The following is a 15,251-nucleotide window of genomic DNA, read 5'->3' on the forward strand; positions in this document are numbered from 1 at the left end:
AAACAGCCCTCCGCCCCAGAGTCTATTAAGGCACTGCAGGAAGCTGACGAACCGGTCCAGCGTAGATGGACCGACAAGGTAGTGCAGGATCTTGAAGGAGAGACAGGAGTAGTAGCGCTCACCAGTAGCCCTCCGCTTACTGATGAGCTCTGGCTTTTACTGGACATGAAGTGACAAAATGACCAGCAGAACCGCAATAGAGACAGAGGCGGTTGGTGATTCTCCGTTCCCTCTCCTTAGTCGAGATGCGGATACCTCCCAGCTGCATAGGCTCAGCTCCCGAGCCGGCAGAGGAAGATGGTAGTGATGCGGAGAGGGGGGCAACGGAGAACGCGAGCTCCTTTCCACGAGCTCGGTGACGAAGATCAACCCGTCGCTCAATGCGAATAGCGAGTTCAATCAAGGAATCCACGCTGGAAGGAACCTCCCGGGAGAGAATCTCATCCTTTACCTCTGCGCGGAGACCCTCCAGAAGACGAGCGAGCAAAGCCGGCTCGTTCCAGCCACTGGAGGCAGCAAGAGTGCGAAACTCAATAGAGTAGTCTGTTATGGATCGATTGCCTTGACATAGGGAAGACAGGGCCCTGGAAGCCTCCTCCCCAAAAACAGATCGATCAAAAACCCGTATCATCTCCTCCTTAAAGTCCTGATACTGGTTAGTACACTCAGCCCTTGCCTCCCAGATTGCCGTGCCCCACTCACGAGCCCGTCCAGTAAGGAGAGATATGACGTAGGCGACACGAGCAGTGCTCCTGGCGTAAGTGTTGGGCTGGAGAGAAAACACAATATCACACTGGGTGAGGAACGAGCGGCATTCAGTGGGCTCCCCAGAGTAACACGGCGGGTTATTGATTCTGGGCTCCGGAGATTCGAAAGCCCTGGAAGTGGCCGGTGGATCGAGGCGGAGATGGTGAACCTGTTCTGTGAGGTTGGAGACTTGGGTGGCCAGGGTCTCAACGGCATGTCGAGCAGCAGACAATTCCTGCTCGTGTCTGCCTAGCATCGCTCCCTGGATCTCGACGGCTGAGTGGAGAGGATCCGAAGTCGCTGGGTCCATTCTTGGTCGGATTCTTCTGTTATGGTGCGTGAATGAGGACCCAAAAGCGAATTAACAAACAGAGTACTTTAATGACGAACATACGTGGGCTCAGATGGACAGGTAGATTCCGACAGGACAGGACAAGGTTGCAGCACACACGATGATAGTCTGGTTCAGGCATGAGACACACAAACAAACAAACAAGAATCCGACAAGGACAGGAGCAGAAACAGAGAGAGATATAGGGACCTAATCAGAGGGAAAAAGGGAACAGGTGGGGAACGGGGTGAATGGGTAATTAGGAGGAGACAAGGCACAGCTGGGGAAAAGAGGGGGAGAAAAGGTAACATAACAACGACCAGCAGAGGGAGACAGGGTGAAGGGAAAGGACAGAGACAAGACAACATGACACTACAGGCTGATCCAACTTTGATGTAATGTCCTTAAAACAAGTCAAAATGAGGCTCAGTAGTGTGTGTGGCCTCCACGTGCCTGTATGACCTCCCTGCAACGCCTGGGCATGCTCCTGATGAGGTGGCGGATGGTCTCCTGAGGGATCTCCTCCCAGACCTGGACTAAAGCATCCGCCAACTCCTGGACAGTCTGTGGTGCAACGTGGCGTTGGTGGATGGAGCGAGACATGATGTCCCAGATGTGCTCAATTGGATTCAGGTCTGGGGAACGGGCGGGCCAGTCCATAGCATCAATGCCTTCCTCTTGCAGGAACTGCTTACACACTCCAGCCACATGAGGTCTAGCATTGTCTTGCATTAGGAGGAACCCAGGGCCAACCGCACCAGCATATGGTCTCACAATGGGTCTGAGGATCTCATCTCGGTATCTAATGGCAGTCAGGCTACCTCTGGCGAGCACATGGAGTGCTGTGTGGCCCCCCAAAGAAATGCCACCCCACACCATGACTGACCCACCGCCAAACCGGTCATGCTGGAGGATGTTGCAGGCAGCAGAACGTTCTCCACGGCTTCTCCAGACTCTGTCACGTCTGTCACATGTGCTCAGTGTGAACCTGCTTTCATCTGTGAAGAGCACAGGGAGTCAGTGGTGAATTTGCCAAACTTGGTGTTCTCTGGCAAATGCCAAACGTCCTGCACGGTGTTGGGCTGTAAGCACAACCCCCACCTGTTGATGTCGGGCCCTCATACCACCCTCATGGAGTCTGTTTCTGACCGTTTGAGCAGACACAAGAACATTTGTCGCCTGCTGGAGGTCATTTTGCAGGGCTCTGGCAGTGCTCCTCCTGCTCCTCCTTGCACAAAGGCGGAGGTAGCGGTCCTGCTGTTGGGTTGTTTCCCTCCTAAGGCCTCCTCCACGTCTCCTGATGTACTGGCCTGTCTCCTGGTAGCGCTTTCATGCTCTGGACACTACGCTGACATACACAGCAAACCTTCTTGCCACAGCTCGAATTGATGTTCCATTCTGGATGAGCTGCACTACCTGAGCCACTTGTGTGGGTTGAAGACTTCGTCTCATGCTACCACTAGAGTGAAAGCACCGCCAGCATTCAAAAGTGACCAAAACATCAGCCAGGAAGCATAGGAACTGAGAAGTGGTCTGTGGTCACCACCTGCAGAACCACTCCTTTATTGGGGGTGTCTTGCTAATTGCCTATAATTTCCACCTGTTGTCTATTCCATTTGCACAACAGCATGTGAAATGTATTGTCAATCAGTGTTGCTTCCTAAGTGGACAGTTTGATTTCACAGAAGTGTGATTTACTTGGAGTTACATTGTGTTGTTTAAGTGTTCCCTTTATTTTTTTGAGCAGTGTACTTCCAATGAGTTTGCAGAGTCACAAGCTTTACGCAGTCATTGTGTGCAATGGATATGGGACCAAACATGGGGCCAAATATTCAACTATAATACACTATAATGGAAAACTGTATGTAATACAGTAATTTTTGGTATTGTCAACATCCACATTCTCTGAAACTTTTTACTGCAACATACTGTAAATTGTGACCGAGTGGCTCGATTCGGTCTCATGAATTTTGAATGGTGTTTTGTATATTGGATAAAAGTAGAGGCTCAGAGCTACAAAATTGTATTTTCATCTCAAATCCAAAATACTGGAGTATAGAGACAAAATAATAAAAAATTGCTTCACTGCCTAAATACATACAGTATGGTGAGGACTGTATGCCATTTAGAAAAATATTTTTATCCAAAGTGACATACAGTCATGCGTGCAGACATTTCAGTATGGGTGGCCCCAGCAGGAATCAAACTCACTATGATGACACTAGGAGCTCATAGAGACTCAAATCCTGATCCTGACTCATGTCGATGTCATTAATCCACATACTGTATGAGATGGTCCCATAGTCAAGCAAAATCATGATGTGAAGCTGAACGTAACAGACGTTCTCCCAGTCCAGCACTATCTTCCCCACATACTGTACATACACACAGCACCATTATGAACAATTACTTCATCCTTGATTGGCTCTTTCCGGTCTGTTCACTTCATGCCCCCCGGCATGTGTGACGCCACAGAGCCAGGAGGGGGGGGGGGGGGGGGGAGAGAGAGAGAGAGAGAGAGAGAGAGAGAGAGAGAGAGAGAGAGAGAGAGAGAGACAGAGAGAGAGAGAGAGAGAGACAGAGAGAGAGAGAGAGAGAGAGAGAGCATATACATGCTCTGAGCCCATCTACAGAGCAGCCCGGGCCTCTGACTAATGCATGAGGGGGGTTATGAGTCAATGTTACCATGTGCAGAAAAAGTATTCAGACCCCTTTACTTTTACAAATGTTGTTACGTTACAGCCTTATTCTGAAATTGATTAAATAGATACAAATCCTCTTCAATCTACACACAATACCCCATAATGGCAAAGTGAAAACAGTTTTATATTTAAATGTTTGCTAATTTAAAAAAAAAATTCCAACTTATATATCTTATTTACATAAGTATTCAGACCCTTTTCTATGAGACTTGATATTTATCTCAGGTGCATCTTGTTTCCCAAAATGTTTTAAATGTGCAAACATTTCTACAAACCAGTTTTTGCTTTGTCATTATGGGGTATTGTGTGGAGATTGATGAGGGGGAAAAATGATTTAATCCATTTTAGAATATGGCTGTTAGCTAACAAAATGTGGAAAAAGTCAAAGGGTCTGAATACTTTCCGAATGCACTGTATACAATGCCTTGCGAAAGTATTCGGCCCCCTTGAACTTTGCGACCTTTTGCCACATTTCAGGCTTCAAACATAAAGATATAAAACTGTATTTTTTTTGTGAAGAATCAACAACAAGTGGGACACAATCATGAAGTGGAATGACATTTATTGGATATTTCAAACTTTTTTAACAAATCAAAAACTGAAAAATTGGGCGTGCAATATTGTTTCACAGAACTGTGATTGACTTGGAGTTACATTGTGTTGTTTAAGTGTTCCCTTTATTTTTTTGAGCAGTGTATATATATATATATATATGTATATATGAACAATGCAAAGGAGCAAGATAAATAAATAAATACAGTATGGGGATGAGGTAGTTGGATGGGCTATTTACAGATGGGCTATGTACAGGTGCAGTGATCTGTGAGCTGCTCTGACAGCTGGTGCTTAAAGCTAGTGAGGGAGATATGAGTCTCCAGCTTCAGTGATTTTTGCAGCTCCTTTTAGTCATTGGCAGCAGAGAACTGGAAGGAAAGGCGGCCAAAGGAAGAATTGGCTTTGGGGGTAACCAGTGAGATATACCTGCTGGAGCGGGTGCTAGGGGTGGGTGCTGCTATGGTGACCAGTGAACTGAGATAAGGTGGGGCTTTACCTAGCAGAGACTTGTAGATGACGTGGAGCCAGTGGGTTTGGCGACCAGTATGAAGCGAGGGCCAGCAAACGAGAGAGTACAGGTCGCAGTGGTGGATAGTATATGGGGCTTTGGTGACAAAATGGATGGCCCTGTGATAGACTGCATCCAATTTGTTGAGTAGAGTGGTGGAGTCCATTTTGTAAATGACATCGCCGAAGTTGAGGATTGGTAGGATGGTCAGTTTTACAAGGGTATGATTGGCAGCATGAGTGAAGGATGCTTTTTTGCAAAGTAGGAAGATTCAAGATTTAATTTTGGATTGGAGATGCTTAATGTGAGTCTGGAAGGAGAGTTTACAGTCTAACCAGACACCTAGGTATTTGTAGTTGTCAGAACCGTCCAGAGTAGTGATGCTGGACGGGCGGGCAGGTGCGGGCAGCGATCGGTTGGAGAGCATGCATTTAGTTTTACTTGCATTAAAGAGCAGTTGGAGGCCACGGGAGGAGAGTTGTATGGCATTGAATGCTCGTCTGGAGGTTAGTTAGCACAGTGTCCAAAGAAGGGCCAGAGGTATACAGAATGGTGTCGTCTGCATAGAGGTGGATCAGAGAATCACCAGCAGCAAGAGCGACATCATTGATGTATACAGAGAAGAGAGTCGGCCGATTTGACACACTGAACTCTATCAGAGAAGTAGTTGGTGAACCAGGCAAGGCAATCATTTGAGAAACCAAGGCTGTTGAGTCTGCCGATAAAAATGTGGTAATTGACAGAGTCGAAAGCCTTGTCCAGGTCAATGAATATGGCTGCACAGTAATGTCTCTTATCGATGGCGGTTATGATATCGTTTAGGACTTTGAGCGTGACTGAGGTGCAGCCATGACCATCTCTGAAACAAGATTGCATAGCGGAGAAGGTACGGTGGGATTCGAAATGGTCGGTAATCTGTTTGTTAACTTGGCTTTTGAAGACCTTAGAAAGGTAGGGTAGGATAGATATAGGTCTATAGCAGTTTGGGTCTAGAGTGTCATGACTGTGGCAGCTTTCCAATCTTTGGGAATCTCAGACGATACGAAAGAGAGGTTGAACAGGCTAGTGATAGGGGTTGCAACAATTTCAGCAGATCATTTTAGAACGATAGGGTCCAGATTGTCTAGCCCGGCTGATTTGTAGGGGTCCTGGTAGGAGAGAGGTTGGTCGGGAAGGATGGGTGGGCATATAACGTGAACATTTAGCAACCCAAAGGCTGTGTGTTCGAATCTGGATAACTTTAGAATTTGAACAAATTAGCTACTTTGCAACTCATTATTACTTTTGAGCTAATTTTCAACCACTTAGTATGTTAGCTAACCCTTCCCCTAACCATAACCCTTTAAACTAACTCCTAAACCTAGCCCTTTAACTACTTAGCTAGTATGTTATCTAGCCCTAACATTAACCCCTAACGCCTAAACCTAACCTTAACCTCTAACCCCAACCTTAACCCCTAGCCAAGCTAACGTTAGCCACCTAGCTAGCCTAGCTAACATTTTAAAAAATGAATTTGTGTAATGTACATGAATGTGTTATGAAGAAAGAAAATCATGTAATACACACAAAATGCGTTGTGATGAAAAGCATGTAATACACACTAAAATGTGGACTTTTTTCTGTGCCTGTCACAAATTTCAAATCAGTCATTTGTGTCTATTTCACATTAATCTGTGATAGTGTGTTGGGGTAAGGAGGGCATTTATTATGCATTTATTAAGTGTTCATTAAGCGTTTATTAAGGTCGTGTCCACTGTGACTGATGAAACACAGATTGATTTTTTTTAAAGTAAATTGCCAAGACTCACCTTTTGTAGGCTGGTTGGATTCAACTGAGTTTTGTCAATTATTTTTATTGCAACCTGGAGGAGACATGAGGATAACTTTTTACAACATTTTACAAAAAAAGCACAATGAGAAGATGAAAACAACCCAGTAGTACAACATAGCTTTCTCCAACAAGCTTCAAGTAATGAAGATTAATATCCCTATTCACATTCATTATTTTCCTATCCATGGCCAGACGCCCCAGAACCAATGTCCCACTTCTTTAGTTCCCCATTCCAGTCAAACCTATCCCTATTCCTCCCAACCCTCTATTTTAGCATTGCACCCATCTATACTCTAATCATTGACCCCAGGAAGACAAGGGGTTGCTTAGGCCAAAGATAATGGGGAACCATCTGAATAAAGAAGAACCACAACTACAGATCCCCCTCCATCCACTTCCTACCCCCACCACTCACTCTACCCCTATCCCTACCCAAGTCTCATCTCTCTACCCTATATTCCAACCCAATCATTAAAACAGACCAATACCAAATCAACCCCTAGACTTTACACCCTATGCACTAGGTCTAGGAGTCAATTTGGGATTGGGCCCCATGCATTCATCCATGCTCTAACACACTACCATGGAAATGGACACTATTGCATCATATTTCTGCTTTCTAAGACCACTACCCTTCCTCTGCATCATATCCCTTACCCAACAACCCCCCACCCGCCACCCTCCCCATGCCCCAGCCTCACCTCCTTGCCCGTCAGGATATGGCGGGCCAGCTTGACCTTGGCGAAGTTGCCCTTGCCGATGGTCTTAAGCAGGCGGTAGTTGCCGATGTGCGGAGTCTCGTCAGAGCAGGAGGCGATGGAGTTCCTGCAGCGGGCGCCCAGTGAGCGGCTGGACAGGCTAGTGCCCTTGTCTGAGCGACTGGCGGCTAGAGACACATGCTGGGGGGAGAGGAGAGAGGGGAGAGGGGGTCACCACCAGCGCCCCCATTACCACTACCATGCAAAGCCTGGGAACTCCAAGACCCTTTTCAAAATAGGGTTCCACCCAAACCATACTTAGCACGCTCTGATATTTTATTTTCACATTTCCATCTCCAGTACGGTTTCTCCAACTATGGTAGATGCATAACAAGGCCAGCCCAGTATAGCTTGGCTCAGCCTAGTGGGGTGAAATGATACAAGACAAACTCAGAGACCAATTGCTATTTTACACTACTGTACCAACTGCTGACCTGAACCACACTACTGAGCTGGCTCGGATTAAAGGAATTTTGTTTTCATATGGCCCCTTCCAGCACGGTTTCAGCACTAACTATGGTGGATGTGTAACCAGGCCAGTACAGTTTGGCTTGGCTCAGCTCGGCATGGTAGTGTTTAAGGTACCACTGTACACTACTGGACTGGTCTGCCATTATAGCATGGTGGCTCTGGCTCTCTAATATGGCAGGAAATTACTGAGAGTGAACTTATCTAACTAAGATAATGTCACATCAGTGTTTTCCCTAGATCTATTTGCTCATAGGCAGGGGGTTAAGTGCCTGAAAGCAACACCCTGGACTGCTGGTACACCATAGTTCTTCACTGAAATTGTTTTCAAATTTGTAATATTATCGTTGATTTGGACATCGTCATGCCTGGGTTGCGTTCAACGGGGCATAATGTTGTGGAATGTTACACACCGTTTGTCTACTGATCATGGCCCTGGTATAGCTTAGTGTATAGAAATTCATGAGATCATTCATTTCCAGGTGAACATATGAATATGTCATGACAAATACTACTATTCATAGAATATCTTGTCTGATCTCTCTGATAACTGGGACAAAGGTACAAGTGTATGAGGTGACTAGTCACATGAGCCCTACAACTACTGAGCTAGTTTTCATAAAACCAGGGTTTGAGTGTTTGCTTTAGACTGTGTCGAGTGCCATTTCGGGAGGGTTTGCAGTTTTCTATTGGTTCCATTGCAAGAGGTAAGCTCAATCAAGCACAGCTAAAGTATTTTAAATAATTTCAAATAGAATTTGAACCCAGGTCTGGTATGCATGGCATGCTGGTAGGTGCTCCATCCCAGAACCCAATAGCTTTCGACCTAGGTGCTGTGAAGATTCAGTCCAAAGCTTGAGTTATGGCTAATTTTAAGTTAGGTAGGCAGCAAAGCGTAAGATTTTTTTTAAACTATGTGTTTTTTACAGGAACATAGATACATGTGTTTTAGTAGGATGCAGCTCCTTGTCATGTGACCAAACAGAAGCAGGGCCCAAAGCAGAGGGAAACAGATACCAGAGAAAGGACTGAGAGAAAAACAAAGAGAGCGAGAGAAACAGAGAGAGAGGCAGGGAGAGAGAGAGAGAGAGAGAGAGAGAGAGAGAGAAAGAAAGCATAAGCAGACAGTGGTCCCTGGCTGGTCTTGAGTACAGAGTATCTTTCCCAACATGTTTTCCTTTATTTCTCGTGCCCTCTCTCATCGCCTCCTTCTCAAAACACATTGGAAGAGAAGATCAGAGGGGAGGGACCTTGGATCTTATCCTCCAATGCGGTTTGAGGAAGTGAGGCGAGAGAAAGCAAGGAATCAAGGAAAGATAAAATGAGGAGGAGACTATGTACTGGATGCACACAGGATGAGGAACTTTAGAGTTAATCTTCTTGTTGATTTCGGACTGATGTACAGTGCCATCGGAAAGTATTCAGACTCCTTGACTGTTTCCACATTTTGTTAGGTTACAGCCTTATAATGACAAAGCAAAAACAGGTTTTTGGACATTTTAGCAAATTTCTAAACAAAAAAATCTGAAATATGACATCTACATAAGTATTCAGACCCTTTACTCAGTACTTTGTTGAAGCACCTGTAGCAGTGATTACAGCCTTGAGTCTTCTTGGGGATGATGCAACAAGCTTGCCATACCTGTATTTGGGGAGTTTCTCCCATTCTTCTCTGCAGATCCTCTCAAGCTCTGTCAGATTGGATGGGGAGTGTTGCTGCACAGCTAATTTCAGGTCTCTCCAGAGATGTTCGATCAGGTTCAAGTCCGGGCTCTGGCTGGGCCAATCAAGAACATTCAGAGACTTGTCCCGAAGCCACTCCTGCATTGTCTTGGCTATGTGCTTGGGGTTTTTGAACCTTCACCCCAGTCTGAGGTCCTGAGAGCTCTGGAGCAGGTTTTCATCAAGGATCTCTCTGTATTTTGTTCCGTTCATCTTTTCCTCAGTCCTGACTAGTCTCCCAGTCCCTTCAGCTGAAAAACATCTCCACAGCATGATTCTGCCATCACCATGCTTCAACGTAGGGATGGTGCCAGGTTTCCTCTAGACGTGACGCTTGGCATTCAGGCAAAATAGTTCAATATTGGTTTCATCAGACCAGAGAATCTTGTTTCTCATGGTCTGAGAGTCTTTAGGTGCCTTTTGGCAAACTCCAAGTGGGCTGTCATGTGCCTTTTACTGAGGAGTGGCTTCCGTCTGGCCATAAATTCCGTCTGGCCATACCATAAAGGCCTGATTGATGGAGTGCTGCAGAGATGGTTGTCCTTCTGGAAGGTTCTCCCATCTCCACAGAGGAAATCTAGAGCTCTATCTGAGTGACCATCGGGCTCAACTCCCCCGATTGCTCACCTTGGCCAGATGACCAGCTCTAGAAAGACTCTTGGTGTTTCCAAACTTCTTCCATTTATGAATGATGGAGGCCACTGTGTTCTTGGGGACCTTCAATGCTGCAGAAATGTTTTGGTAGCTTTCCCCAGATCGTTGCCTCGACACAATCCTGTCTCCGTGCTCCTTCGAACCCATGGCTTGGTTTTTGCTCTGACATGCACTGTCAACTGTGGGACCTTAAGTAGACAGGGTAGTGCCTTTCAAAATCATGTCCAATTAAAGTAATTTACCACAGGAGAATTCCAATCAAGTTGTAGAAACATCTCAAGGATGATCAATGGAAACTGGATGCACCTGAGCTCAATTCCAAGTCTCATAGCAAAGGGTCTGAATACTTAAGTAAAGGTATTTCTGTTATTGTTTTTTTTTACAAATTTGCAAAAATGTAAAAATACCAGTTTTCACTTTGTCATTATGGGGTATTGTGTGTAAATTGCTAAGGATGTGTTTTTTTAATCAATTTTAGATTACAGCTGTAACGTAACAAAATGTGGAAAAGGTCAAGGGGTTTCAGAATGCACTGTATATGTATACATTTGTACATTCCCACCTTCAATGCCTAAAAACTCTCTATGGTGAGATGACTATGAATGTGAACTTGACTCAACTGGCTGTTGTTGAGTCAGGATCATTACGAGATGATTCTAAGACATTATAAAGGGGTTGTACGTGCTCATGATAAGCATTATAATGGGATACTTTAAGTAAAGTGTTACCATGAGGTTTACTATTGGTACACAGTTCACCGTCCAACCCTGGCCTGGCCCACCGTCGTCCTTCCCTGCAGTCAAATCACCAAATCGCCCTCTAGTGGCCTCATGGGTGGACAGTTATTAATATTTTTAATAATTTCATAATTAAATCTTAAGGATCCACCCCTTTTAAAAATGTTTTTGCCTAAAATGGCATAAACAAATCTAACTGCCTGTAGCTCAAGACCTGAAGCAAGGATATGCATATTATTGATACCATTTGAGAGGAAACACTTTGAAGTTTGTGGAAATGTGAAATAAATGTAGGAGAATAACACATTAGATCTGGTAAAAGATAATACAAAGAAAAAAACGTGTTTTTTTTTGTACCATCATCTTTGAAATGCAAGAGAAAGGCCATTATGTATTATTCCAGCCCAGGAGCAATTTAGATTTTGGCCACTAGATGGCAGCAATGTATGTGCACAGTTTTACTTGATCCAATGAACCATTGCATTTCTGTTCAAATGTTGTATCAAGACTGCCAAAATGTGCCTAATTGGTTAATTAATACATATTCAAGTTCATAACTGTGCACTCTCCTCAAACAATAGCATGGTAAATTGGACAATGCGGTTAGATTAACAAGAATGTAAGCTTTCTACCAATATCAGATATGTCTATGTCCTGGGAAATTTTCTTGTTACTTACAACCTCATACTTATCACATTAACCTACGTTAGCTCAACCATACCGCGGGGGACCCAGAGATCCTGTAGAGGTTAATAAAGATACTCTTTTAAAACAGTTTTGTTATATTTAAAATGTCTATGATGTACGGTACCAGTCAAAAGTTTGGAGACACCTACTCATGCCAGGGTTTTTCTTTATTTTTACTATTTTCTACATTGTAGAATAATAGTGCAGAGATCCAAACTGTGAAATAACACGTGAAATCATGTAGTAACCAAAAAAAAGTGTTATATTTTATATTTCAGATTCTTCAAAGTAGCCACCCTTTGCCTTGATGACAGCTTTGCACATTCTTGGCATTCTCTCAACCTGATGGTTTGGGATGAGTTTGACCGCAGAGTGAAGGAAAAGCAGCCAACAAGTGCTCAGCATATGTGGGAACTCCTTCAAGACAGTTGGAAAAACATTCCAGGAGTCGCTGGTTGTCATCAAGGCATGAGAGGGGTGGTGATTGGTGAGAGTAGAGGAAGAGGGGACATGGAGTGTGCCCCAACTGGCACAATATTCCCTTTAAAGTGCACTACTTTGGAATAGGGAAACTCTGGTCAAAAGTTGTTAACTATACTGAACAAAAATATAAACGCAACATGTAAAGTGTTGGTCCCATGTTTCATGAGCTGAAATAAAAGATCTCAGAAGTTTTCCATTTGCACAAAAAGCTTCTCTCTCTCAAATGTTGTACACACATTTTTTTTTTACATCCCTGTTAATGAGCATTTCTCCTTTGCCAAGATAATCCAACCACCTGGCAGGTGTGGCATATCAAGTAGCTGGTTAAACAGCATGATCATTACACAGGTGCACCTTGTGCTGGGGACAATAAAAGGCCACTCTAAAATGTGCAGTTTTGTAACAAAGCACAATGCCACAGATGTCTCAAATTTTGAGGGAGCGTGCAATTGGCATGCTGACTGCAGGAATGTCCACCAGAGCTGTTGCCAGAAAATGTAATGTTAATTTCTCTACCATAAGCCACCTCCAGCATAATTTTAGCGAATTTGGCAGTACGTCCAACCGGCCTCACAACCCAGACCACGTGTAACCATGCCAGCCCAGGACCTCCAAATCGGGCTTCTTCAGCTGAGGGATAGTCTGAGACCAGCCAACCATACAACTGATGAAACTGAGAAGTATTTCTGTCTGTAATAAAGCCCTTTTGTGGAGAAAAACTCATTCTCAGCAGGGGCGCAGCCATGGGTACTGCACCCCTGCTCAGTCATCTGAAATCCATAGATTAGGGCCTAATTTATGTATTTCAATTGATTTATTTCCTTATGTGACCTGCAACTCAGTAAAATCATTGAAATTGTTGCATATTGCATTTATATTTTTGTTCAGTATATATCGTGAAGAAGCCCATTTGGCTCTGGTCAAAAGTAGTGCACTATATGGTGAATACGGTGCCATTTGTAATGCGGTCATGGTCTCCACACAAAGATTTGGGCCTGGGAATAATAACAGATTGCTTCATCAGACAGGTCCTCAATAAACACACATAATTTCAGCAGTGAAATCAGTATTTATGGAATCACATCTAAAGAGAAACCCCCAAAGTGCATATTAGGCTATGCATATTAGATAGGCCTTCATAGATAGATGGAGATACAAAAATACTGTACACACACTCACACACACACACACACACACACTGTACATATCCATTGTTGCTTGTGCAGGCCCTACTGCTACTGGCTAGTGGAAGCTGTAGCCTAGCAGATGGCGCTCCGCTGTTACACCCATAGCCCTGGATAGTACGCCGCTATACCCAGCAATGGATAGCGTTTTGCACAACATTGTATGCAATAATCGAAAACAGTTATCTTAAAGACTTTTCTCGTTTTTATTATTCCGAATGGTTGTAGGTGCGACAGTATGCCAGGCATAACGAGGTTTCACCACACAAGGGGAATACATGGGCAATAAGTGACATCACTATATATACAGCTATAATAAGAGGTGACGGTTCTTAGTATGAGCTTCTGCGCATATCCACGGAGTGTTACCGTATGTGGATGGATTCATCCCGGGCTGTTTCCCTACAGCCATCAGCTATTTTGCTGTTTAGACGTTATAAGGATACGGCCCATTTTGAGATAATCTGCTATGCTAAATTTCCACCCACTCTCATACCCAGGCTCTTTTTTTAACAACCAAAATGCACACCATATAATAATTAGGCCTATGCATTACAAATAAATATGGTGAATGCAAAGCCCCATGTTATGAACCATATTTCTATACTCTACATAGGATGTATAATTTCTGCATTGACACTCAAATTATGGGGATAATTATTGCACTTACATGGTCCGTGCTCCTGTCGTTTCCAGACGGTAATGCAGAACGAGAAGACATTTTCCCTGAGTTTTTCCCGAATTACTGTATGTTTGCGTTTATATTTACAGGATCAGGCTCCACTAATAATAACATCCGACATTGGCAGTTCCGCAGCTGAGATCACGTCCCAATCAACCTGTTTATTCTCCAACCGGCGACGCCGTAGTCGAGAGGAGACCTCTACCTGTCATGGCAGCAGTAGCCAACCGATATCTGGGGTGTCTTCAAGCAAGCTGCATTTCTCTGGCAAAATTCGCTCAATTCGGTAATTTTGCACCAAAAGCAACGCAAACCCACGATTTAACGTCAATTATGGACTGAAACTGTGTGATGTTTGGCCAAAACCCACTGTTTCTGCGGCGACTTTCCGCCCCCTGCCTCATTTCGGCATATAAAACAAATATACGGCTTTGGGATGAGCGTCTCTGTTTATCATAATAATAGGCTACTGTTTAATCTATCAATTCCCCATCGCTTTGCTGCATGCAACCGACGACGATTGCATTAATCCGCGGGAAAACAGAGGGTATCTTGCATGAAAAACACCGAATTGTTCATAACCCTGATGGCTGCGATGCGCCACTTCTCGCGTCAGAGACGCTGACTGACACATCCACCGACCGAAAACGCACCTACGAGCGTAAAGTTGAGCGTAAAAGAAACCTAGCCAAAAACGGAAGATGGAAAGTCTGTGTTTAAATCAGTGACGCATTTTCAATATTTCTTATACACAGTAGTGGTTAGCTATAGCCTAAATCCGTATTTAGATAGATAAACAAACAACTCACACCGCCACGCTTTCCAATTCACCCATCAATTTTTACAGTCTTCTCCCATCCAAAGACAGCACTCCAGAGCTGGTGCACAAATTGGGATTCTTGTAGGCTACAGAAATATCAATATATGTCAAAATCGAATGAAATCCGTAGCCTGGTTAATTTTCTTATGATATGAAGATTCATGTGAATAAATTATTCCAAAAAAGGTTTAGTTAATTGGACAGACAGCATTGTAGACTTGAACTATTCTAATTACAACTGTGTAGCTGCAGATCAAATCAGAACGAAGCCTTGTGTGGCCTATAGCCTGATATTAAACAATAGTTTTACAGTGTATAATTGAGAAGTGAGGGTATTTGAATGTTTGCACATCTAAATCATATAAAGAAAACATATTTTATG

At 44.0% G+C, this 15,251-nt stretch overlaps 1 protein-coding gene across 2 annotated transcripts in view; it reads right to left on the reverse strand.

The window, feature by feature from the left end:
- The window catches only part of LOC110537653 (MAP/microtubule affinity-regulating kinase 4), a 49,405-nt gene extending 34,617 nt beyond the window's left edge, over positions 1-14,788 (reverse strand). For both annotated transcript variants that reach the window (XM_021623861.2, XM_021623858.2), the window contains exons 1-3: positions 14,038-14,788; positions 7,376-7,573; positions 6,652-6,705 (exon numbers count right to left, since the gene is read on the reverse strand). In XM_021623861.2, coding sequence (XP_021479536.2) covers positions 6,652-6,705; positions 7,376-7,573; positions 14,038-14,088 — 303 coding nt within the window. In that variant the 5' untranslated portion in view covers positions 14,089-14,788. The remainder of the gene's footprint in view (positions 1-6,651; positions 6,706-7,375; positions 7,574-14,037) is intronic.
- Between the last annotated feature and the right edge of the window lie 463 nt (positions 14,789-15,251).

Source organism: Oncorhynchus mykiss, chromosome 12 (assembly GCF_013265735.2).
Source record: "Oncorhynchus mykiss isolate Arlee chromosome 12, USDA_OmykA_1.1, whole genome shotgun sequence".
Taxonomy (NCBI): domain Eukaryota; kingdom Metazoa; phylum Chordata; class Actinopteri; order Salmoniformes; family Salmonidae; genus Oncorhynchus; species Oncorhynchus mykiss.